The 24,974-nt window shown below is 41.5% G+C and overlaps 2 protein-coding genes and 1 pseudogene across 2 annotated transcripts; 1 reads left to right on the top strand and 2 right to left on the bottom strand.

Annotated features, from left to right (window-relative positions):
- Nucleotides 1-385: 385 nt before the first annotated feature.
- Nucleotides 386-10,804, top strand: LOC146684947 (immunoglobulin superfamily member 21-like; the record flags this gene model as incomplete). The annotated part of the gene is made up of 9 exons (XM_085442980.1): nt 386-517; nt 3,710-3,831; nt 3,931-4,049; nt 4,410-4,525; nt 5,934-6,447; nt 6,555-6,655; nt 6,799-6,991; nt 7,070-7,108; nt 7,750-10,804. Coding segments are annotated over 9 exons (1,416 nt in total), but the record flags the coding sequence as incomplete, so codon positions are not given.
- A 2,462-nt stretch (nt 10,805-13,266) lies between these two features.
- On the bottom strand, nt 13,267-14,606 carry LOC146684948 (18S ribosomal RNA; annotated as a pseudogene).
- Nucleotides 14,607-20,534: 5,928 nt separating this feature from the next.
- Nucleotides 20,535-22,773, bottom strand: LOC146684949 (E3 SUMO-protein ligase ZBED1-like). Its single transcript, XM_085443952.1, has 2 exons — nt 21,490-22,773; nt 20,535-21,326 (listed from the first exon to the last, which is right to left on the bottom strand). Exons 1-2 carry the CDS (start codon nt 22,554-22,556, stop codon nt 20,657-20,659), a joined length of 1,737 nt encoding a protein of 578 aa, XP_085300078.1. The 5' UTR covers nt 22,557-22,773; the 3' UTR covers nt 20,535-20,656.
- Nucleotides 22,774-24,974: the final 2,201 nt, after the last annotated feature.

Here is a 24,974-nt window from a genome sequence, read left to right on the forward strand (position 1 = left end):
TCCCTCTGCAAGATATCTCACTATTTTTGACTTTTCTGAGCCTGTCAAGTCCTTCTTTTGACCCATTTTGCCAAAGGAAAGGACGTTGCCTAATAATTATGCGCACCTGATATAGGGTGTTGATGTCATTAGACCACACCCCTTCTCATTACAGAGATGCACATCACCTAATATGCTTAATTGGTAGTAGGCTTTCGAGCCTATACAGCTTGGAGCACGACAACATGCATGAAGAGGATGATGTGGACAAAATACTCATTTGCCTAATAATTCTGCACTCCCTGTACAACAGAGCAGCAGTGAATAGTATAAGAAACTACAGGACTATTGACTGTGCAGAACCTTTCTATTCACTGCAGGAGTCTTATCTTCCTCTGTTTTCTTCTTGGCAGGTTATTTAACCGTTACTAGTGAATCTCTTCCTCCTGTCGTCATTGGAGATACAGTCACACTCAAGTGCAACTTCCAAACAGATGGCAGCCTGAAAGAGATTGTGTGGTTTCGGGAAAGCGAACAGGTAAAGTTAGTTAGCTTTGAGCTGAATGATGATCTTGCGTGTGTAATGCTGCAACAAGAGTACTGAGAGGGACTAGAAAGAGAGAGCAGATTTCTCCAGTACTGGCTTCTCTTCATTGGCTCCCTGTTAAATCCAGAATCAAAATCCTTGTCATCACATTACAAGGTCTTAAATAATAAGGCCCCATCTTATCTTGAAGACCTAATAGTACCGCATCACCCCAACCAAACACTTGGCTCTCAGACTGAATCAGAGTCAAAATGACTTTTATTTCCAAGTTTGTGCGTGGATCTTGCTGTGGTGTTATGGTGAAAAGTATTTACAGTATATGTAATATATACATCACTGTATAAATATTAACAATAAATACACATAAAAGAAATATATAATACCTAGTACCTACAGTTATAGAATACAAATGATAAATTAACAAATATGTAAGATTATGAGTGAGGGGAGTGCAAAATGTAGATAGGAAATGATGTGCAAAGTCTTTATAGCCTGAGTATATTGTATTTCCGTTGTTTTTTCCTATCAGCCTACCTCTCTGACATGTCTTCCCAATGTGATGTTTGTGTAAAGTTTGGTCAGAAGGTTCCTTTGTAAGTGCGCATGCACCATTAGCGTGCTGCCTGATGTAACCTATAATTTCCTTCGGGATTAATAAAGTATTCTGATTCTGATTCTGATTTACAACAAAGTGCAAACACCGGTTACACTCAGCAGAAGGGCCAGATTACACTTTTCCAAAAAACAGAGCCTGCATAGTTAAGGGGGAAAATTTTTTTTTGGGCAGATATGAAATAGACAAGATAAATTTATACCAGAATCATGGGAAGAGAAAAATATGATAATGGAAAAGCAACAGCCCATGATGTGCCAGCATGTGCCAGTGTGTTTATCTAATTTTACAGATGGATTTATTGATGTGGCTGCTATGTCAGTCTGACTTCTGAAGTGCACAGGGCTATATTTAATGCTTAGATTCAGTCAAATGATGCAAAACTGATCGGACAGTACTTCAAACTACTGATGGACAATGACCCAAAGCCAGCTGCAAAATACACCTAAGAGTTTCTCATGGCAAAGAAATGGGATATTCTTCAACCGCTGCGTTAGTCAACTAATCTCAACACAAAAACTGGAAATACATTTTTTACTTTTTTATGTTGGGGTTGGCAAATTGCACATGTCAAGGCTGATATAGGACTTTCAAATTGATACCATAGGCGTGTCTACTAAAACTCTCAGGCGATTTTGAATCTCAGTGACCTCAACTTGAAGGTTAGAGGTCAGAGGTCAAGCTTTCTGAAATGGTAAATGGTAAAAGGCCTGTATTTATATAGTGCTTTACTAGTCCCTAAGGACCCCAAAGCGCTTTACATATCCAGTTATCCACCCATTCACGCACACATTCACACAATGTTGTAAAGCGATAACTCGAGACGGAAATCACATAAGATTTTGAAACTGATACCATAGGTGTATCTGCTTGGAAGCTGAGGCGTGCATAAATTCATACAGTGGGGCAAAAAAGTATTTAGTCAGCCACCGATTGTGCAAGTTCCCCCACTTAAAATGATGACAGAGGTCAGTAATTTGCACCAGAGGTACACTTCAACTGTGAGAGACAGAATGTGAAAAAAAAAAATCCATGAATCCACATGGTAGGATTTGTAAAGAATTTATTCGTAAATCAGGGTGGAAAATAAGTATTTGGTCAATAACAAAAATACAACTCAATACTTTGTAACATAACCTTTGTTGGCAATAACAGAGGTCAAACGTTTACTATAGGTCTTTACCAGGTTTGCACACACAGTAGCTGGTATTTTGGCCCATTCCTCCATGCAGATCTTCTCGAGAGCAGTGATGTTTTGGGGCTGTCGCCGAGCAACACGTACTTTCAACTCCCGCCACAGATTTTCTATGGGGTTGAGGTCTGGAGACTGGCTAGGCCACTCCAGGACTTTCAAATGCTTCTTACGGAGCCACTCCTTTGTTGCCCGGGCGGTGTGTTTTGGATCATTGTCATGTTGGAAGACCCAGCCTCGTTTCATCTTCAAAGTTCTCACTGATGGAAGGAGGTTTTGGCTCAAAATCTCACGATACATGGCCCCATTCATTCTGTCCTTAACACGGATCAGTCGTCCTGTCCCCTTGGCAGAAAAACAGCCCCATAGCATGATGTTTCCACCCCCATGCTTCACAGTAGGTATGGTGTTCTTGGGATGCAACTCAGTATTCTTCTTCCTCCAAACACGACGAGTTGAGTTTATACCAAAAAGTTCTACTTTGGTTTCATCTGACCACATGACATTCTCCCAATCCTCTGCTGTATCATCCATGTGCTCTCTGGCAAACTTCAGACGGGCCTGGACATGCACTGGCTTCAGCAGCGGAACACGTCTGGCACTGCGGGATTTGATTCCCTGCCGTTGTAGTGTGTTACTGATGGTGACCTTTGTTACTTTGGTCCCAGCTCTCTGCAGGTCATTCACCAGGTCCCCCCGTGTGGTTCTGGGATCTTTGCTCACCGTTCTCATGATCATTTTGACCCCACGGGATGAGATCTTGTGTGGAGCCCCAGATCGAGGGAGATTATCAGTGGTCTTGTATGTCTTCCATTTTCTGATGATTGCTCCCACAGTTGATTTTTTCACACCAAGCTGCTTGCCTATTGTAGATTCACTCTTCCCAGTCTGGTGCAGGTCTACAATACTTTTCCTGGTGTCCTTCGAAAGCTCTTTGGTCTTGGCCATGGCGGAGTTTGGAGTCTGACTGTTTGAGGCTGTGGACAGGTGTCTTTTATACAGATGATGAGTTCAAACAGGTGCCATTCATACAGGTAACGAGTGGGGGACATAAAAGCTTCTTACAGAAGACGTTACAGGTCTGTGAGAGCCAGAAATTTTCCATGTTTGAGGTGACCAAATACTTATTTTCCACCCTAATTTATGAATAAATTCTTTACAAATCCTACCATGTGGATTCATGGATTTTTTTTTTCACATTCTGTCTCTCACAGTTGAAGTGTACCTCTGGTGCAAATTACTGACCTCTGTCATCATTTTAAGTGGGGGAACTTGCACAATCGGTGGCTGACTAAATACTTTTTTGCCCCACTGTATCTATATGGTCCGCCTCCTCTAGTTCAATTGATTCTAATTCTAATGTACTTCTCCCTGGCAGATTATTGAAGGAGCCAGTGCCAAGCAAAAGATTTTCAGCTATAATGCCATGTACAACACTAGCTACTCCAACATGGAGGACAACCGCAAACGGGAGGACCTAGTATACCAGTCAACAGTTCGGTGAGACTAGTACACTGAAATAGTGTTTTTGTTATGCTCTATGATAATTTTCCACAGAAAATCTGAGTTGTTAATAAAAATCATTCTTTGCATGAACAGACTTCCAGAAGTTCACATGGAGGATGATGGCCTGTATGAGTGCCATGTAGGGATTTATGACAGAAATTCCAAAGACAAAGTTATTCTAGCCTCTAGCAGTATCACCCTCACTGTCATAGGTATGTATTCATACTCATGTTGTCCCATGAACATCTCTGGCTGTATCAGTGGTTTTCTCTTGGCACCATGTATATCTTTTACTAAATTCTGTAGTAATTTATGGAAGTATTGTAAAGTATTTCATTATAGCTATAGTTTGGTTATAATTTGCCATTGGTGTATATTTTACAGGAAGAATTCATTACACTGGGGTAATAAGTTGTAAAAATAGTAAAAAAAAACATTATTGTAATGTTTTGAAATTTTTGCTCTTTAAGGTCTTTGCACTCCAGTGTCAGCTCAGCTTCATTAAACACACCTTCAATGAAATGAAAGCACCTTCCTCTTTGACTGCCTTGGTCATTGTATTTTCTCTCCAGTACCTCCAAAGTCTATCTCTGTGGTGGTGGCCAACAGCCCAGCTCCATTCAGCCGCTACGAGGCTCAAAACTTCACTCTGGTTTGCATTGTTACAGGAGCAAAACCAGCTCCCATGGTGAGATGGAGAATTTTTATGTCTTTATCTCTCTTGAAAGATTTGGTATTTACATCACTGCTAAGTATGTGAGGAAGGATAACTTAATTGTTGATCATCAGCCTATTTATGAATATGGAAACAACTCAAATATTTTCCAGATAGAGTTGAAAACTGTGTTCTTTCTTTCACTGCAGAATTAATTTAGTGTGCACTGCTGGATTTGGTTGGTGCTCACATAAAAAGAGCAATAACCCCTACTTGATGCACCCTACAGCAGTTGGAAATTTGGAAGCAAAAAAGCTATTTAAAACTGTGTTCTGTACCCTGGATGACCTCTTTTGAACATTGGAATTGGGAATTTATTGCATTGGGAATTAATATTGGAGAATATTATGTGGCTGTAAGCAGGAAAACTCCAATAATCAGCAGTGCAGTGACAGCTCCTTTATTTACAGTATGCTTTCGTGTTTTCCACTTATGAAGCCAACAGAATTAGAGGCAATGTCATTTTAGAAACATAATTCTGGCTACCCTCCCTCCCTCCTCCCTCTTGCCCTCAGCAGAGATAGTTTCAGCCCTATCCCAGGCAGTGACCCTGAACTAGATAAGCAGAATTAAATAGATGGATACAATTCTTGCTGAAAATGCCACTACAAAATAAAAAAGCAATAGAGCAAGAACAATGCAGACCCATCTTATAGCAAAATGCAAAAGCTCCTATGTACACTGAAAGGATGGTTAGATTTTGTTATTCACCCTGTTCCTATTTCATTTCCCCCTTCTGCACTGTAAGCCTGTTTGGATGCCTAAACCTAAATGACTAAAAACAAAGATAAATCTAAACATGTTGCCACATGGGGAACAAATCCTGTATGTAAAGTTGTCTTAGCACTACCAACCCCTGAGAAGTGTCTGCTATCAGTGAAGACAACAGGAGCAAGTGCAACTGCCAATAACCTTGATAATGTCCAAGTTGGTGTCTATATCATAGACTTGTAAAAATTACAACCTGACGATTATTTGATTTTCCTGGTTGCTGCTTAGCCGTAAAAGGCTGAGTTATTATTATCTACTGGGCGGGTGGGAAAACAGGCGGCATGGACTTCCAAATGAATTAATAGCACAGGTGCAAATACTAAAAATCTCAGTGACCTCAACTTCAAGGTCAAGGTCAAAGGTCAACTTTTCTGAAAATCACCTGGAAGATTTCAGATTTAAACCATAGATCTATGGAGGAGGAGCCTGAGGGGTAGCACTGGTGGCTGCCAGCATTTTTAAAAATTTTACAGCTGTGGATGAGACTCACATTTCTGCACTATCCTACTAACTTTAACACACACAATGGAGTTCTCCAGCTGAACTTGACTTATGATTAAATGTCTTCAAAATGCCTAGTGAGCTAAGTTTTTCTCTCTCTGCTGTTTAGGTATACTTCAAGAGAGATGGTGAGCTTATTGATGTTGTGCCAACAGCCCAGTCTTTTTCTTCAGTAGGAGTTCAAAGTAAGAGCCCAGGTCACAAAAAGAGCTGGACTATGAACCAGGCAGGGCTTTGGAGTACCCAGGTGTTGACCAGTCGAGATGTTGATGACACCAAACCCCAGAGGACCCTGCTGGAGCAAGAGGAGAAGCAGGCCAGGCTAGACCATAATGGACCTGTTGACTCTCAGGGCCAAGAAGAAGAGTCCGAACTGAATCCTGAGGAAACCACTGAGATTATCCCTGAGACAATAGTGAGCAGGGAATTTCCCCGCTGGGTTCAGACTACTGACCCTCTCTATTACTTCTATCACCGGCAGCAGGCAGCAGGCGATGGCACCATGGAGGTTAGAGCCATGCTAACCTGGAGCCTCAACCCCCAGCTGGACAATGAGGCTCTATTCAGCTGTGAGGTCAACCACCCAGCTCTATCCATGCCCATGCAAGCTGAGGTCACATTGGGTGAGTCATTCACTAACTGGCTGAGCTAACATGCAAACAGAGTTGTTTTTAAATCCAGTCACATGTGTTCAGTGTCCAGTGTGTTATTTTTACATTTTTCCTCTTAGCTGCTCCCAGAGGACCTAAGCTGTCCATGAGTCCCAGTAAAGCCAAAGTGGGAGATACAGTGCGGATCACTGTCCAGGGCTTCCAGCTGGGACCTTCTGCAGTGAGTATTCAACACAGAGACTCTAAAAATCATTGTGAAGTTTAAAAATCTGAACTTGTAGTACTTCTGTTGGATAGCTGTGACAGTTTCAATGGCATAAAATTTAAAATGCTTCTCATGCTCACACACCTGTGTGTCCACAGAGTGAAGTTTTCCCTGAGCCAATGTTCACTTGGACCAAGGTTGGTGGGGATCTGCTCGATGGCAGAGCAGTCCATAACGGAAGGGAACTCATCCTGGAGAGAGTCCCTGCTGAGCTCAATGGCTCCATGTTTCGCTGCACAGCCCAGAATCCTCTGGGCTCCACGGATACCCACACCCGCCTGATCGTGTTTGGTGAGTTGTTTGTGTAGGGATTAGTTCTGATCAGTCAATGCTTTCGGTCTTTTCAAAGCGAATCTTGTGTTTTTACAGACAACCCAAGACTGAAGAGAGGAAAAGAACATTACATTGGTACGTCAGTTTCAGTACAGCTACAACTGTGACGGTGGCAACTTTGCACGAGTCTAAAAGAAAAACAAGAAGTATAAAAAGAGAGTGACCTCAAGGTGTGGGCTTTTTGGGAGTTCCCAGCACATTTTAATAACTACACATAATCTGATTACCTCCAGGAGGTAGGGCAGGTCATCTGCTACTCAAAGGTCGGTGGCTCAGTCGCTGGCTCTTCCAGTCCACAGTGCCCTGAGTGAAGATACTGAATCCCAAATTGCAAATTCATGATAGAAAACAGTTAAAGGCATTGAATTAAGTGATGAATCAATGTGTCAAAAGTATTTACAGTACAGTTTATTTTTGAAACTGTTTGCAGTTTTTATTTATTTATATAGTATTTATGCACCAGGTGTGTAGTTAGAAGAAAGGACAGTGTGTTTGTCAGTGTGACACTTTGATGTATTTGTGATCATTTTCAAACTTTGGAGTTTTGCGCGCACACACACACACACACACACACACACACACACACACACACACACACACACACGTACTGGATTGATAGATAACAGGACAAACTGGCTGGTTGACAGTACAAATACCACATGCTTGGATAGGAGGTTGTTACATCAGCATTTGAATTTTGTCTTGTTTGTGTGCAGCCATCAACACAGCAGTCGGTCGGCACTCCTTCACATTATCCACCATTCTACTGCTGAGATTCACCTGTGAGCTGACGTGACCCGAAGCTCTGCTCTGCTGCTAAACACACTACCCAACTTCCTGAGGCACCATCAGTGACCATCAAGTAGTTAAACCTCCAACCAGTCCTTCTGCTTGAGCACCTAGGAGGAAGGACTCATTCTGATTCTGCATTAGACACAGAATGAAGTTTCAGAGGCAATTTACATGTAATCTTGGGAATACTTGAGATTTACCACTACCATAGGGATAATAGTAGATAGATTGTAAGTCAGCATTATCAGCTGCCGGGATTTTGATTCATAGCATCACTCCGACTGCCAGATTTATGTTATATAAACAAAAACAAAAACAAAAACCCACAACCCAGGCCAACTCAAAGACACATCAAATATTGATTAGTTAGGGCTATTATTCAAAAAGATCTGGTGAACAAGTTCTCTAGAAATCATCAAATCTGGACAGCTTTCACGTTCTTACATAAAATAGCTGATGTTTTGGGGGTCTGATTGTTCCTTCTAGTGATGGGATTTCCAGCTCTTTTTAGAGAACCGGATCTTTAGGCTCGGCTCACTAAAAAGAGCCGGCTCTTTCAGCTCCAAACCGGCTCTTCAGGTTGTTTTGTTGCTTTAATTTATTTATTTTAAACAATAATATAAAATTATGCACAAAAGGAGTTACCGTACTAATGTAAAAAAAATGTGGTTTTATTTATATATGTTTATATATAAATATATGTGGTGGCCCCTAGAGACAAAGCACGTACAAACTCCAAAAAGCACATACAAATTCCAAAACACATTCCTAGAGTTAACTGAACTTCCAAAACAGAGCTACCTAGATCACTTAAATTACACAATTGAAAGCATATGTGTATGGTTTGTGTATTTATACACAAGCACTCATATATATTCAAATAATTAAACAAAAAATGTTCATTTACCTGTTACTACCACACACCAAATGCGGTCGTTGGTACTTGCTGGCTTGTGTAGCCACTAGGTAACAAAAGCTCAACACTGCACCTAGCATTCTGGAGCACTTCTGTTGTGTTTTGTACGTGTTTTGGAGATTTACGTGCTTCAGGGTTTGTACGTGTTTTGAAGTTTGTAAGTGCTCTGTCTCTAGGGGCCACTGTAAATATACTTTTATTTATTCACTCCACATAAAATGTAATAAATAAATCATATAATACAAAAACCAACTAGTCACATTTCAACTTTTAACTATTTACATTTTCAGCTTTTTCCTTTTAAACAAATTTAAAATGAAAACATAAAACACTACAAACCACAACACAATTAAATATAAATTAAAATATGAAAACAAAAAGAACATGCATATTCTCTGTCATATGGGCCTGCATGAATAAACTTTCTGAATCCTTTATCATCCGCAACTGAAAATAGTTGTGGATGATTACTATACCTTTCTACAACACGTTCTCACTCCCAAAGCGTAACATTCTACGCTAGGTGACAAATCGTCAACATATTACGTTTTCGGGCACCCAACACATTCCTACATGATGACATCGGAAAACTGAGGACATGTGAGAACCGTTTGGACTCAATCTACACATGTTTGCTCTTTTCCTTAAAATCGCTTGGGAAAACACTATTTCATGTCATTAAAGTGCTGGTTACAGTTAGAAATAAGGTTATGGTTAGGCTTAGGGATAAGGTTATGGTTTAGGGCTGCAATACAGGGCTGGAACGTCTATTACTGCGGGAGCGTAATTCCACTGGATTTAATCCATAACCCGGCGCGTGCCATAACAACGCGGAAGGTCACCTTTCGCGTTCCTCATTGTCCTGGTTCTGTTATTTTTCAATACTTGCTTGGTTAAGATTCATATTCAAAACATCATAAATTTATTTCAGTTAGTGCAACAAAAACTGAAATAAATGACTAAAAATAAAATAAGATACTGTGCTGTGATACAGTGATTCAGACTTCCTCGAGTCTCTAAATTGGACGGCAGTTTACCAAACTAGTGAATGAATAGATTATATAGAAGATAAAGATTTATTGAACAAACTAAAACAATGTTTTTTAAACATAAATATGAATAAAAATGGACAGGAATATTATTCCAGATTAAATAAACTTAAAAAAAAAACTTTAACTTTAAATATTCTGTCAAAATCAGGCAAGTTAGAAATATGAACACATGGCCAAAAACCCCAGAAAAAATACACAAGGTTCGAGCCGCATGTAGATGGAGCTGGGGCATTGCTTCAGGAATGGAACTAATAAACTGTGTGGGCCATTCAGTGTCATACTTTCCCTTGAGTCTATCACTACACTGCAGCTCCATCTGAATCTGCACAGGTGCAGTTCAGCAAAGTCCGCTGACTTGGTTCAACATTGCTTGGCAACAGGGAAGGTAAGGCAGGTTGCACTGGTGCGTTTGTGACAGCTTCACTTGAAATGCCTTCACCACATCATACATGTCCATGAACTGACAGATTTCCTTGCTGAGCTTAAAAACTCTATTGAGAATTTTTATCCCAACTCAGCCAACGGACGTCAGTATGATAAGGAATGTCGGCAAATTCTGAATCTATTTCCCACATAAAAGACTGAAATTGACGGTGATTTAAACTTTTAGCTCAGATAAAATTTACGGTTTACGTTACGGAGATCATTACATGCTCCATTTTTAGGACTTTACCACACAGCCTTTCCTGGTGTGTGATGCAGTATGCTGTTAACTCACGGTACAGTTCTCCTCCTGCATCTTTACTCGCATCCTGCTGACTAGTCCGCTTTTTTCATCGCACAACACCGGCGCTCCATCTGTTGTAAGTCCAACAAGTTTGTCCCATGGTAGTTTCATGTCGGTTACACTTTGACATATGTTTTCAAAAATGTCTTTTCCTGTTGTTGTCCCATGCATCGATTTAATGTTCAATATTTCCTCTCCACGGATGAAGATGGTCAGCTGTGCAATGTCCATCATGTCTGTACTTTCATCCACGGCAAGAGAGTATGCAATAAAGCTTTTGCTTCTTTCACACAACTGTGTTCTTAAATCAGTGGCCATCTCACAAACCCGATCAGCAATCGTATTTCTCCTCCGGCTCACATTTGCCAAAATCTGCATTTTGTCTGGACACAAGACGTCGCACAGCTTCATCATGCAGCTCTTCAGAGTGGTACCGGGCTGATTTGGCTCCTCTGCTACAATAAAACTTGCTTTCACAACAGCTTCACTTTGTGATTTTGCTCTGGTGAAAAACATCTGCTGAAATGTCAGATTTTTCTTTAGCTCTTCTACTTTCTGTAGTTTCTGCTCTGCATATCCTGACGTTTTGTCTCGTAGTGCTGTCTTAAATTAAATTCCTTAATTACAGCCACATTAGCTCCACTAATAAGTAGAGATGGACCGATCCGATATTACGTATCGTATCGGTCCGATACTGACGTAAATTGCTGGATCTGATGTTGGAGAGAAATAAAAAATGTAATCGATCCATTATATATCAAAAAAGCACCTCACAAAACTTGCGACACGGCGTAACTCGGCTCATAACCGTAGCACATTGGAGCAGTGTGCTCACGTGATAGAGCGGCTGTGTGTATTTATAGCCTCTACCAAACCTGCATTTCATCCATAGCTGGACTGGCCATCGGGCATACCGGGCATTCGCCCGGTGGGCCGATGGTGAATTTTCGTTTTTATGGGCCGATGATTTTTTTTTTTTTATAACAGTATAAACAATGAAAGGTGATGGATTGGCCAGATGCTGGCAGATGTGTAAAAATAACTCAGTTGTTTGGTGGTGGCTATGGCAGAGCTGCCACAAGAGGCCAGGTGGATGAGGGAAAGGGGAGGCAGGAGGAGCAGAGACCCGAGGCGGCCGCCGGTCCATGTGTCAGGTGAACTGAACTTCAGGTAAGAAGTTATGACCAGCAATCTATCTGGGTCAGATATAAACCAAGTTTAGGTGTAGTTTATTTTCGTTGTGCTGAGTTTTTACCGTCAGTTACAATAACTTGTACTGCGTACTAGCTAGCATGACGGAGTTTCTACAGCTGGGTGGGTGCTATGTTACTGATAGTGAACTTTATTTTATTCATAAGGTTAGTTAGTAGAGTTGCCAACGGTCCCGTAAAAAACGGAATTGTCCCGTATTCATAGAAAATGTTACGCATTTTGCATTGAGGTGAAAAGGAACACAGTTTGTCCCATACTTCAGCTAGAATGGAAAAAGACACAAAGCTGGAGTTTTTCTCTGTCTTTACGCTGTCAGCTGTTTCTTCTTCTCTCATTCAGTCATGAAACTGATCAATGATCAGCTGATCGGCTTTTCTCTCTTGCTTGTTTATCGCCCACTTTGCGCCAGAAAGAGGAAACCAGCGGTTGTCGTGCTAAACAACAAACAGCAGCACGTTTAAGCTTGATCAGCTGATGTTTGCTGGAGCCACAGCTGTAAAAGCTGCTGGTCATTATGTCGGTTTGGTTATCTGGGGAGAGGAAAACATGAAGATGAAACCAGGAGATGTCCTTACTGAATCATCAGAGCTGAACAGGTGATGGAGAAACAGGTTTACTTTTTAGGTGATATGAATGAGTTGAAGGGAAGTTATGAACTGTTTTTGAGAGACAAATAACACCAGGATCCTTTTATAAATAGCTGACAGCTGGTAACTGTGCAGGGGCGGGTCTAGCAAAGCTTTGCCAGAGGGCCAGGAAGGGCATTAACAGGGAGAGGGGGGCACAAAGAAATACTTTTCTTTCTTATTCTCATTTAAAATGTCTCGCTTTTATTAAATAATTATCTGAATCTTACAACCAAAGTTTTTATCTGATGTACAACGTATAGAAATCATACATATACCAACAAGACAGTGTACATCACTGTACATTAGTTGTACATTAGTTCTCGCAGCTAGCTGCGTTCTTCATCGACGCACGAGCCGAGTGATCCACCACTAAGAGTCGTATTGTTTTTTTTGTTTCACTGTGGGTTGCCACATTCGTAGATGGGGAAAAGGGTTTGAAGGTATAACCCCCGGGCGCTCCTTCCCCCGCCGAAGCAGGGGAGAGGAAATATTGAACCCCCCGTGCTCCCTCCGCAGGAGGGAGGAGAGTTGGGTACCCAGAGGCACGCGGGCAGCGGCCAGGGCGAGACCGCCAGCCAGCGCTTTCGGTCGAGGTTCTCGTGGCGGGCCCTTACTGGTAGTTGCCGGACAGGGACCCCGGCGCCCGCCTCCAACGAGCCACAGTCCCGACTCTCCTCGGTCGGCCCTCAAAGGAAGCGGTCAGGGCTGCGGGCTCGCTTTGGCGTAGAGGCGGGGCGGGGCCGTCGGGTCGTCCGGCCAGTGACCAGGCCCAGATTAAGGCTCGAGCTCCGGTGGGGGACGCGCAAGCTGACAAACTCGGGAGATCCGCGACGGTTGCGGGAGACCCTCGGCGGCAAAAGGGAGACAACCGGGTGGACTGCAGGTGGGCCGCTCGGTATAGCCAGTAATGATCCTTCCGCAGGTTCACCTACGGAAACCTTGTTACAACTTTTACTTCCTCTCGATAGTCAAGTTTGATCGTCTTCTCGGCGTACCGCCGGGGTCGGTCACGGCCGATCCGAAGAACTCACTAAACCATCCAATCGGTTGTAGCGACGGGTTGTGTGTACAAAGGGCAGGGACTTAATCAACGCGAGCTTATGACCCGTGCTTACTGGAAATTCCTCGTTCATGGGAAATAATTGCAATCCCCAATCCCTATCACGAGCGGGGTTCAACGGGTTACCCACGCCTCTCGGCGAAGGGTAGACACACGCTGATCCACTCAGTGTGGCGCACGTGCAGCCCCGGACATCTAAGGGCATCACAGACCTGTTATTGCTTAATCTCGTGTGGCTGAACGCCACTTGTCCCTCTAAGAAGTTGGACTCAGACCGCACGGGGTCGAGTAACTAGTTAGCATGTCGGAGTCTCGTTCGTTATCGGAATTAACCAGACAACTCGCTCCACCAACTAAGAACGGCCATGCACCACCACCCACAGAATCAAGGAAGAGCTATCAATCTGTCAATCCTTTCCGTGTCCGGGGCGGGTGAGGTTTCCCGTGTTGAGTCAAATTAAGCCGCAGGCTCCACTCCTGGTGGTGCCCTTCCGTCAATTCCTTTAAGTTTCAGCTTTGCAACCATACTCCTCCCGGAACCCAAAGACTTTGGTTTCCCGGACGCTGCCCGGCGGGTCATGGGAATAACGCCGCCGGATCGCTAGTTGGCATCGTTTATGGTTGGAACTACGACGGTATCTGATCGTCTTCGAACCTCCGACTTTCGTTCTTGATTAATACCTAAATATTTAATATTTCCAGATTGTAGTGGGGCAGAAGAAGAATTATGGAAGGAGCAGTTAATTGGAAGAATTGTAGATTTTGACCAGTTAATTGAATAATCTGAAACTCTTGAAAACCAGTTTATTAGAGTAATTACCTCCGAAAGGTCTGTTTGTGAGATTTGGAGAAAAAGCAACACATCATCCGCATAGAGACTGATTTTATGTTCTATGTTCTTACATTTTATGCCCTTAATTGTTGTAGCCTGTCTCAATGCTGCTGCCAGTGGTTTGATAAAAATTGAAAAAAGTGAGGGGGAGAGTGGGCATCCCAGTCTGGTGCCCCTCAGGAGACAGAAGCTGAAGGATGTCTGGTCATTTGTTCTGAAACAAGCTGTTGGGGAATTATATAATATTCTTAGCCAGTTTATGAAAGAGTTTCCAAAACCAAATTTGTGTAAAGTTGCAAATAAAAATTTCCAGTTAACTCTGTCAAACGCTTTTTCTGCATCTAGAGATAATATTGTGGTTTCAGTGTTTTTACTGTATGAGTAGTCTATTAAATTAAGTAATCTACGTGCGTTTGTTGATGAGTGCCTACCTTTTATGAAACCAGTTTGGTCAGGATGAATAAAAAGGGGGTTATGTTTATCAGGGCTTCCTGGAGTTCACCTGGCGTCAGTGGCGAATCCAGTGCCATTGCTTGACTGTCTAGTAATTTTGGAAGAGTTACGTTGTCAAGAAACTGATTAATTTCATTTTTAGACGGGTTTATTTGTGGTGAATATTAGAGATGGACCGATCCGATATTACGTATCGGTATCGGTCCGATACTGACCTAAATTACTGGATCAGATATCGGAGAAAAATAAAAAATGTAATCCGATCCATTAAATATCACGAAAGCACCTCGCAAAACTTGCAACACGCCGTAACTCGCCTCAGAACGTTAGCACGTCGGAGCAGTATGCATCACGTGATAGAGCGGCTGCCGCATGCGGGACCTGTCGTGGTCTGGATAGCATGTGGAGCTTCGCTAGCAACCCGGCATTTCATCTCCGACAAAGTTATCCCCGAGAGAAGTAAAGCAAGTGTGTAAGTCCATCTCTGAATGTTTGTAAAGCATTCCTGCATTAAGCTTAACAAACGATATATGGAGCGACTGCCTCTTCCTGCTGCTACTTCAATCATGAAACTGCTCAATGATCAGCTGATCGGCTTTTCTGTCACGAGTCCGTCTCTCTTGTTTGTTTTTGGCCCACTTTGCACCAGAAAGAGGAAACCAGCGGCTAAACAACAGCAGCACGTTTAAGCTTGATCAGCTGTTGTTAGAATGTATTTAATATTAGTTTCTACACCAGGATCTTTTTCTAGTAGCTGACGCTGGTAACTGTGCAGGGGCGGATCTAGCAAAGTTTAGCCAGGGGGGCCGATAGGGCATTAACAGGGAAAAGGGGGAAAAAAGACATACTTTTCTTTCTTATTCTCATTTAAAATGTCTAGCTTTTAATAAATAATTATCTGACACCCAAAGTTTTAATTTGATGCAAAATGAATAGAAGTCCATTACTGTATATAGTAACTATTAAGTCTAATATATATACCCTAGTAAGCTATAGTACTTTTTCCTTTGGGAAGGTACCATCTGTGCAGTCTGCAATTTTGTTGAGGAAAGATGTTGAATCTATTTAATATTTTAATATATTGAAAAATAATTGATTTCTGTGCATTTTTTTTCACACTGCATCAAATTAAGGTTGATTACGTCGATTAAGCATCATGAGGTGGAGCGTGAGGGGTGGTTCCCTATTTTTTATTTATTTATTTTTGTTGTTGCTGGGAGTTTGAACCCTATTAGTTAGGTTGCTTAATATTTACGCTAAGTACTCTTTAAAATACCAGAATAGGGAGGATGGTGTAGGTTTAAGTTTATTAGATTGATCAGTATTGCTGAACTATGAAATATTTTTTTTTGCATACAGGTATAACAGAATAGCTTTAGTGTAGTTGTTGTTTTAAACTTGAGTATGAACTTATACAAAATGCAGCAAGATATTTAAAAAAAACAGTTTTGTTGAAACACAGTATATCGGATTCATATCGGTATCGGCAGATATCCAAATTTATGATATCGGTATCGGTATCGGACATAAAAAAGTGGTATCGTGCCATCTCTAGTGAATATAGAGTTTCATAGAAATCCCTAAAAATGTTGTTTATTCTTCCAGGGTCATATATTGTGTTTCCAGATAAATCTTTAACAGCACATATAGTTGTTTTTTCTTTATTTATTTTTAACTGGTTAGCTAGAAATTGACCTGATTTGTTACTGTGTTCAAAATTCTGCAAGCGAAGTCTTTGTACTAGGAATTGTGTTTTTTTTATTAATAATTTCATTTAATTCTAGTTTTGTTTTGCATATTTTGTTCATTATTTCTTTAACTTGGTCGCACACGTAGGCTTCTTCTAAGGATTTGATGGTTTTTTTGGGGTTCCTGAATGTTTTTGTTTTCTTCTTTCTTTTTGTGTGATGAGAAAGAAATTATTTTACCTCTCATCACATCTTTCCCTGTTCCCATAGAACAGAAGCTGATGTTCCAGGAGTGTCATTAAAGTCTAAATATGCAGTCCACTCTTTTTAAAAATATTTAATAAAGTCTTCATCTTTGAGCAGCGATGTAGCGTTTTTCTTATGTATTAGTGTTAAAGATGCAGGAGCATGATCGCTGACAGCTATAGGGTGAATCTCAGTGTCTGAAATATCATTCAGCAGTGAGAGTAGGAGTGATGAACATGTGAGAAGAAAGAATATTCCTTACTGTTGGGGTGAAGGGAGCACCATGCATTGCAAAGGCCATAGTCGCTCATATACTGTTTGATTATATTTGTGGACTGCCAATTGCGCTGAGTTCCTGTGTTGAGTTGAGCCTATCCATTTCTTCATTTAATCCAAGGTTGAGGTCGCCTCCAAGAATAAGTGTGCAATCAAGGTGTTCAGAGAGTGCACTAAAAAATTCGTGGAAGAATGAGGGTTCATCAACATTTGGACCATATATACTTACAATACATAGCTTTTTGTTAAATACTGATAATTTAATAATAAGGAATCTACCCTCTGGATCTAAAACTGTATCGAGTACTGTAAAATTAACATTTTTATGTATTAAAATTGCCCCTTTGTTTAGAATTATAACAGGCTGCAAACACATTAAGAAACTCAGTTGTTTTAAGTTTGTTTAAACCTGTGACAGGCCGGTCTCTTGTAATAAAACAACATCTGCCTGTAGTTTTTTAAGCTGGTTAAATATCTTTAACCTTTTTTTCTCTGGTGCCAGCTCCATTTACATTCCATGTGACAAACCTTAGTATGCCCATAATTGTGTGTGTATGTCTAATGATGTACGCTGGGTGTTTCGTTTAAATGGGGGAAGAGAATGTGGAAACATCACTTGTTTGTAAATAGAAAGAGAAAAAAAATGGGTGGTGAGAGGCTCCATAAGTCTGATTATGTGTGTGTATATTCACTAATATGAACAAGCGTGGCTTGCGTGTGTGTCCTATAAGTCTGTGTGTGCTGTGAGGCTGTTGTAAATGTGCTACCGTTGAGTGGATGTGTTTGCGTGATCGTGGTGTGTAAATATGCAGAAATATTGTTTGTAGGTGAGTAGGGAAGTAGGTGATCACAGCAGTGAAAGAAAAGAGAAAGAAAAAAAAACCCGAGAACGGTGAGTAACAACAACAAAAAAGAAAAGAAACGGAAACATTCCAATTACAGCAATGACGGAGGGTGACGGTGTTATATCAGCTATGACATCATACTGATATTACTGTCACGGTTCTGGGTCCGTTGGACCCAGTATTTTGAGTTTATTATGTTTTGGTTCACTTTTGCATCATGGATTATTCTTTGTTTCTCTGGTACTTTGTGTTTCAGTTATCTTGGTGTTTTGGATTGTTTCTCATTCTCTTGTTGTGATGTTTATTATTATTATTATTATTATTATTATTATTAGAGTTTCATGTTTCTATTATCCATGTTTTAGGAATGGTGGTTTCATGTATAGTTCAGTTCCATGTTTCATTTTCTGTCTCTGTGTTGAGTCCATGTCTCTGAGTTGTGATTCATGTTTCCTGTTTTATTGTGAAAGTCTTTGTCTTATGTTAGTGTGTGCAGCTTTGTTCCCCATGTCTCGTTAGCCCTGATCTCTCCCAGCTGTGTCCCCCTCCTGTGGCCCATTTCCTCATTACTACCCTGTGTATTTAAGCCCTGTGTTTTCCCATGCCCAGTGTCGCGTCGTACCCTCAGATTATGCCTGTGTGTCCTTGGTCTCAGTGTTCCAGCCGCACTTCATGTTTGTTTTCCTGCCAGCAATAAAGCTGAGGTTTTTGAGTTACAATTCTGTGTTCGAGTCCTGCATTTGGATCCTCATCTCTGCCTGCCCGCACACAGAGCCCTGACAATTACAAGGTTAGACTCATGTTAAAGGAGAGAGTGTGAATGAATAAGAAAAGAGTGTAGTGGGTTTTTATCGGGAGTGCAGTCAATATAACCACGGAGTGGTGCCGGGGTTGCGGTAGAGCTGTCCGTCCACATAGAGCCGGTCCACGGTGATGACAGCGCGGGAGCCTCTCTGGATGAAGCTACGTCGAACTGGGAACAGGACCTTGCGTCGTTCCAGGATCTCTTTGGGGAACTGGTCGTTCACGCTGAAGTCCATTACTTTCAGCTCCCTGCCGCGACTCTTCACCTGTTCCTTCTTTTTGAATTGGCCGAATTTGGCCACAATTGGACGTGGTCTCCCAGTCGGCGACCTTACAGCCCCCAAGCGATGCACTGTTTCGAAGGCGATGTTCCTCCGGCAGCTTCAGGTGGGTTTTAATGAAGCGTTTCACCATTGCTTCCGCGTCCTCTCCGGCAGATTCTGGAATACCAGAAAACACAAGATTGTCTCGCAGCTACGGGCTTGTAGATCGATAACGGACTCTTTTATTTTCTATGTTTAACTGGGTCACGTTATCGGTGAGAGATTTGACCAACTCCCATAGCGTGGCATTTTCAGTGGCAAGCGTTTCCACCTGCTGCTGGCTGAATTCCAGGGATTCTCTCCGAGATTTAAATTCCCAGTGTAAAATCTCCACCAGGGACAGCCTCACATCAAAACTGGACAATCGCTTGTCGATTGACACCAGGATGTCTGCAATGTCTTTGCCGACAGGTGATGTTGTGCCGGAGGAGTGTGCCGGGCGACATCTCCTCGATGACGGTGTCTCAATTTTGGCCGGGGAAGATGCACTCTGAGCCTTCTTCATTACTAAATCTTGGAAGCACCGGTCGATGTAATCTTGGAGAGCGTCTAAACTCTCCCAGCTGTCCTCCAGGGTGTTAGAGATGACAGGAGAGATGTTGTTAGTTATATGACAATTGATTAGTTTATTTGGTAATACTGAAGCTTAAAGAAACTTTGTTAAATTCTACGCTACAATTCCCTTTTTTCCACCAAATCTCCGGCATCTGATGTCACCTACAACATGGGTCGCTTACCTTTTCCCATCACTTCCGTCACGTCCATCAGTCCCTCTGGAGTCATCCCTGTTAGGTGCATAGAGGCACTTAACCTGCTTGAAAACCTGTCATTTATCCTAGATAAAATATTACTGAGATATAGAGCACATCTATAATAACAACTAATAAGCCAAACCCTGTAGACAACAGCTAAAGCTACAGGATTGAGAAGCTGAATTAAATATGTGGACACCGCTAAGTTGATGAGCATGTTACACATTTTCTTTTATTTTTTATTTATTTGTTTTTAGAGCAGAGGCTGCATGCTATTAAAAGCCAACACATGCAGCTGTCTGTGAGCTCAGTTTTTACCTCACACTTCTGCTCTGTTTCAGTAGCAGCATTTTTCTTTTTGTGTCCTGACTCATGTATGTTTTCTGTTTTGGTTGATTATTTTATTTTGTTGGTTTGGAAGCGAATTTGTGACCATACTTGTGGATCACAGTGACACATAGTGATTAGGCATATGATTTACAAATGCCCAGTTTTAGAACTGTGAGCAATTCAAAGTTTAAAAATATATATATATATATATATATATATATATATATATATATATATATATATATATATATATATATATATATATATATATTAGTGCTGTCAATAGATTAAAAAAAAACAACTAACTAATCTCACAATTTTCTGTTATTAATTGCGATTAATCTCAATTACTTTATTAATAGCCTGGCTCCAATTACATTTTTTTATTCTTTATATTTTAAGATTGTAACAGACATTTATGCAACACAATGAAGTAAATGCAGAATAAACACAAAGAATGTATGCTGAAATTCAAAGAGAATTTTAATGGTTTTCATCAATCTTTAACACAGTGAAAACTTACAAAAAACCTTTAAGGCCATCAACAGTGACTGAACCCAGGCCTACAGGTTAAAGTGAATATCATAACAATAAAGGGTGCACAAAACTCAGTATTTAAAACACAAAAAGACACGGCTGAAAACCCAGAATGTTGAACATTTTTCACTTCAAAGGAGCAATCTGGATTAGTCCTTCTTTGCACTCAGCCAGTTACTGAGGCAGACTGTTCTGTTTACATTGTCTGATGACAAAGAAGCACGCTTCTTTTGAATGATGTGACCTGAGAGTGAGAATAATCTCTCACAAGGCACTGTGGTTGCAGGGGTTGACAGGTACTTGCGTGCAATAGGTGCCAGCCTGGCATGTGCTCCTTCTCTCTTTAACCACCACTGTAGTGGACACTCTCCTATGTCAATTTTGGGCTCTGCTTTGTACATATTCAGACAGCAGTCTATAGCATCTTCCTCTGTATCTGAATCAGGAGAACCCAGCAAGCAGATGGACATCTTGCTCTTCTTTGGTGAGGGTTCCTCTGTTGTCTGAGCAGATGGTTGGTGTGCATCCGTCTCTGACATCAGAAGGTCATGTACTGATGCCCACACCTCTCTTCTTTCATCTTTGGAAAGGCATTTAAGGTCTTTAAACCTGGGATCAAGGGCAGTAGCGATCTTCAGCCATGTGAGATTGCTGCTGTCCCTCCGCTGAGCTAGGTCTGTGGTAAAAATCTTCTTAAACCTCAAAACGTAGACTGGGTCATCATCTGAGGGCTCCATAATCCTGAACAAATGACACAAGGCTGGCAACACCATGGAACAAGAGACATACTGCTCTCCTCCCAGCAGTTCGGTAACATATCTGCAATAGAAAGATCAAGTCTGTATTTTTCTATTAATCACACAGAGACAAACATAAATACCACATATGAAAATACACAGAGAGGTGGAGGTGGAGAACATACTTGAAAACAAAGCTAGAATGCAAAGATAGACACACAATCATGAGAAACAAAATGATTTACCTGCAAGGTTCCAGTAGTTCCTCCAGCTTTTGCAGTCTGTCAAGCTCCTGGTCAGTCAACATAGTCACCTTGCTGTTTTGTTGAGTCAGGATGGTGGTCAGCCCAAATTTGTTTCTCTGGATCCGCTTGATCATCTCTAGGGTGGAGTTCCATCTTGTTGGAACGTCCTGAACAAGCGGTTCTGTTTGATGTCCATGTGCAGCTTGCTGTGCCTTTAATTCCTGAGCGTTTGCTGGACTATGCTTAAAATGTCCAACAATCTTGCGACATTTGGCCAGAGCCCTTTCAAATGCGCTGTCATTAAGAGAAACTGTGACCGTTCTTTGCAGAATGTGGGCCATGCAGGGCATGTGTTCAAATGGAAGTAGTCTGGCGGCTGCAACCATGTTACGAGCACTGTAGGTGCCAAGCGTGGTTACCTTGTCCTTGATTTTCCATTCGTTTGCAACATTCAGAAAATGGTCAGCACACGCCTCAGCATAGTGTCTCTCTTCAGTTTTACTCACTGTTAGTGCAAACGATTGCATAGTCCAGTCGTTATCAATAAAATGCGCCATGACCCCCAAGTAATTATCGTTGTTCACCGAAGTCCAGTGGTCTCCGGTGAGAGCGACATTCCTTACTTGCACAAGCTTGCTGGACTGCTGAGCCCTCTGGTCCCCATACAAAGTGTGCAGTCTCGACACAATGGTTCCTCTCGAGGGCAGATTGTAACACACATCTCCTGATGCAGCACGAATGACTTCTCTCAGTCCATCATCTTCTACTATGCTAACTGGTCGGCAGTTTTTAGCTATCCAAACAACCAAGGAATTGGTTACCTTTTCTCTCACATTTTTTGTTATTCGTCCACAAGCACCATACTCCTGAAGCGTAGACTGGCGAGGTCCCGTAGAGGTGGATTCAGTTGGGTGTTTTGCTCTCAGGTGATACGCCAGTGATGAACTGCTTCTGTGGTACTTGAATTCAGCTTTGCAAATTGTGCATATTACTCTCGTTTTGTCCAACAAGCCATCAGGCAACTTCTTAAAGAGAAACTTTCCACCCAAAAGTCCGCCCTCGTCCATGCTTGCGTGTGTTAGCTAGTGTTAGCTAGATAGTAGCATGGTGTCACTTCTTCTTCTAATCATTTCTGTCAGGCCAAACGCCAGCATAGCACACTGTTGCCCCCTCCTCCAGAGGTGCTCATGAATTTAAAGGTCTTAGATTACAGGAAATTAATAAAAAAACAAAATCAGCGTTAAATTTTTTTAATGCATTAAACATTTCGCGTTGATCTTAACAATTAACGCGATAATTTTGACAGCACTAATATATATATATAAAAACTCTAACTTCAAAGTTTGAAATATGTAAGATGTGTGAGAGGGTGAATTCTTTGAAAAACTAGAAATTATCTAAAAATGCATTAAGTGAAAATGTAATGTTGCATCTATAGAGAAGAAAGAAGAAGCATTCAGTTGTTTAAAAATAGGCATTACAGACAGATACAGTTTTAGCATTGCCTGACTATGATAAGCCTTTCTACTTACGTGTAGATAGAGGAGCAGGTTATATGAAAGCTGTGATAACACAGGCATTTGGAGAAAAATAACGCCTGTTAACATTCCTGGTGAAACTTAGACTTGTGTAAATTAGACTCTGTTGCGTCAGGCCTGCCTGCATGTGCAAGTCTGTGTAGCCGCAGCAGAGGCAGTAAAAGAGTCAGCTGCACGTATGCAGTCATACGTGCATATGAATTGCACACAGGCCAAAATATAAATATATACACTGACAGCCAGTTTGTTTTTCAGCAGTGCACCACTTTGCAAAAATTTTGCATAATAGAGATATGGTCACCTCTACGGGTAACCCAGTGAAACACGGCAGCTTATTAAAAATCTTATTGGAAGTGATCACCTTGCCAAAACAATTGGCACTTTGCAAATGTGCAGCACATCAAAAAGACAATTTTATTGTCACAAAAGGAAATAATTTTGCAGATCAAGCAGCAAAACAGGCTGCACAACAATCGGCAGAGCTACTAGTATCCGACTACTGCCCAGAAATACCACTTGACGTACTAAAAACCGAACAAAAAGCTGCAACAATCACTGAACAAAACAAGTGGCTGAAATGTGGAGCACAACTGAAAGATGACTTAATGGTCTGTGATGGAAAACCAATATTACCAGAGTCGTTACACAGGACAGCGGCTGTAGTGACCCATGAAGTAACACATGTGTCAACAGGAGGGAAATATAGTATAGATAAACAATACACACTTTTACACTATAAATTTTTACACTATAAATTTTGAAACTTCAGCGAAAAAATTTGTAAGAACATGCCTATTCTGTCAAAAACACAACTCACAAGGAAACTTAAGACCTAAGAGAGGCCAGTTCTCCACACAATCCACATGGATTTTATCAAATTGAAAGAATGTCAAGGATCAAAATATGCCTTAGTGATCACAGATGTGTTTTCAAACTGACCAGAGATACAGTGGGGCAAAAAAGTATTTAGTCAGCCACCGATTGTGCAAGTTCCCCCACTTAAAATGATGACAGAGGTCAGTAATTTGCACCAGAGGTACACTTCAACTGTGAGAGACAGAATGTGAAAAAAAAAAATCCATGAATCCACATGGTAGGATTTGTAAAGAATTTATTCGTAAATCAGGGTGGAAAATAAGTATTTGGTCAATAACAAAAATACAACTCAATACTTTGTAACATAACCTTTGTTGGCAATAACAGAGGTCAAACGTTTACTATAGGTCTTTACCAGGTTTGCACACACAGTAGCTGGTATTTTGGCCCATTCCTCCATGCAGATCTTCTCGAGAGCAGTGATGTTTTGGGGCTGTCGCCAAGCAACACGGACTTTCAACTCCCGCCACAGATTTTCTATGGGGTTGAGGTCTGGAGACTGGCTAGGCCACTCCAGGACTTTCAAATGCTTCTTGCTTCTACACTCCTTTGTTGCCCGGGCGGTGTGTTTTGGATCATTGTCATGTTGGAAGACCCAGCCTCGTTTCATCTTCAAAGTTCTCACTGATGGAAGGAGGTTTTGGCTCAAAATCTCACGATACATGGCCCCATTCATTCTGTCCTTAACACGGATCAGTCGTCCTGTCCCCTTGGCAGAAAAACAGCCCCATAGCATGATGTTTCCACCCCCATGCTTCACAGTAGGTATGGTGTTCTTGGGATGCAACTCAGTATTCTTCTTCCTCCAAACACGACGAGTTGAGTTTATACCAAAAAGTTCTACTTTGGTTTCATCTGACCACATGACATTCTCCCAATCCTCTGCTGTATCATCCATGTGCTCTCTGGCAAACTTCAGACGGGCCTGGACATGCACTGGCTTCAGCAGCGGAACACGTCTGGCACTGCGGGATTTGATTCCCTGCCGTTGTAGTGTGTTACTGATGGTGACCTTTGTTACTTTGGTCCCAGCTCTCTGCAGGTCATTCACCAGGTCCCCCCGTGTGGTTC

This window comes from Copadichromis virginalis, linkage group LG20 (genome assembly GCF_057382275.1).
Source record: "Copadichromis virginalis isolate Kocher_CV1m ecotype Utaka linkage group LG20, C_Virginalis_male_GT1.1, whole genome shotgun sequence".
Taxonomy (NCBI): Eukaryota; Metazoa; Chordata; class Actinopteri; order Cichliformes; family Cichlidae; genus Copadichromis; species Copadichromis virginalis.

Bases quoted from the DNA above. Each gene is read 5' to 3' on its own strand.
- LOC146684949 (XM_085443952.1), bottom strand. From the start codon at position 22,556: ATGGACGAGGGCGGACTTTTGGGTGGAAAGTTTCTCTTTAAGAAGTTG. The intron at 21,327-21,489 runs GTAAATCATTTT...TTTCTATTGCAG, and splicing joins GAACTACTGGAACCTTGCAG to ATATGTTACCGAACTGCTGG.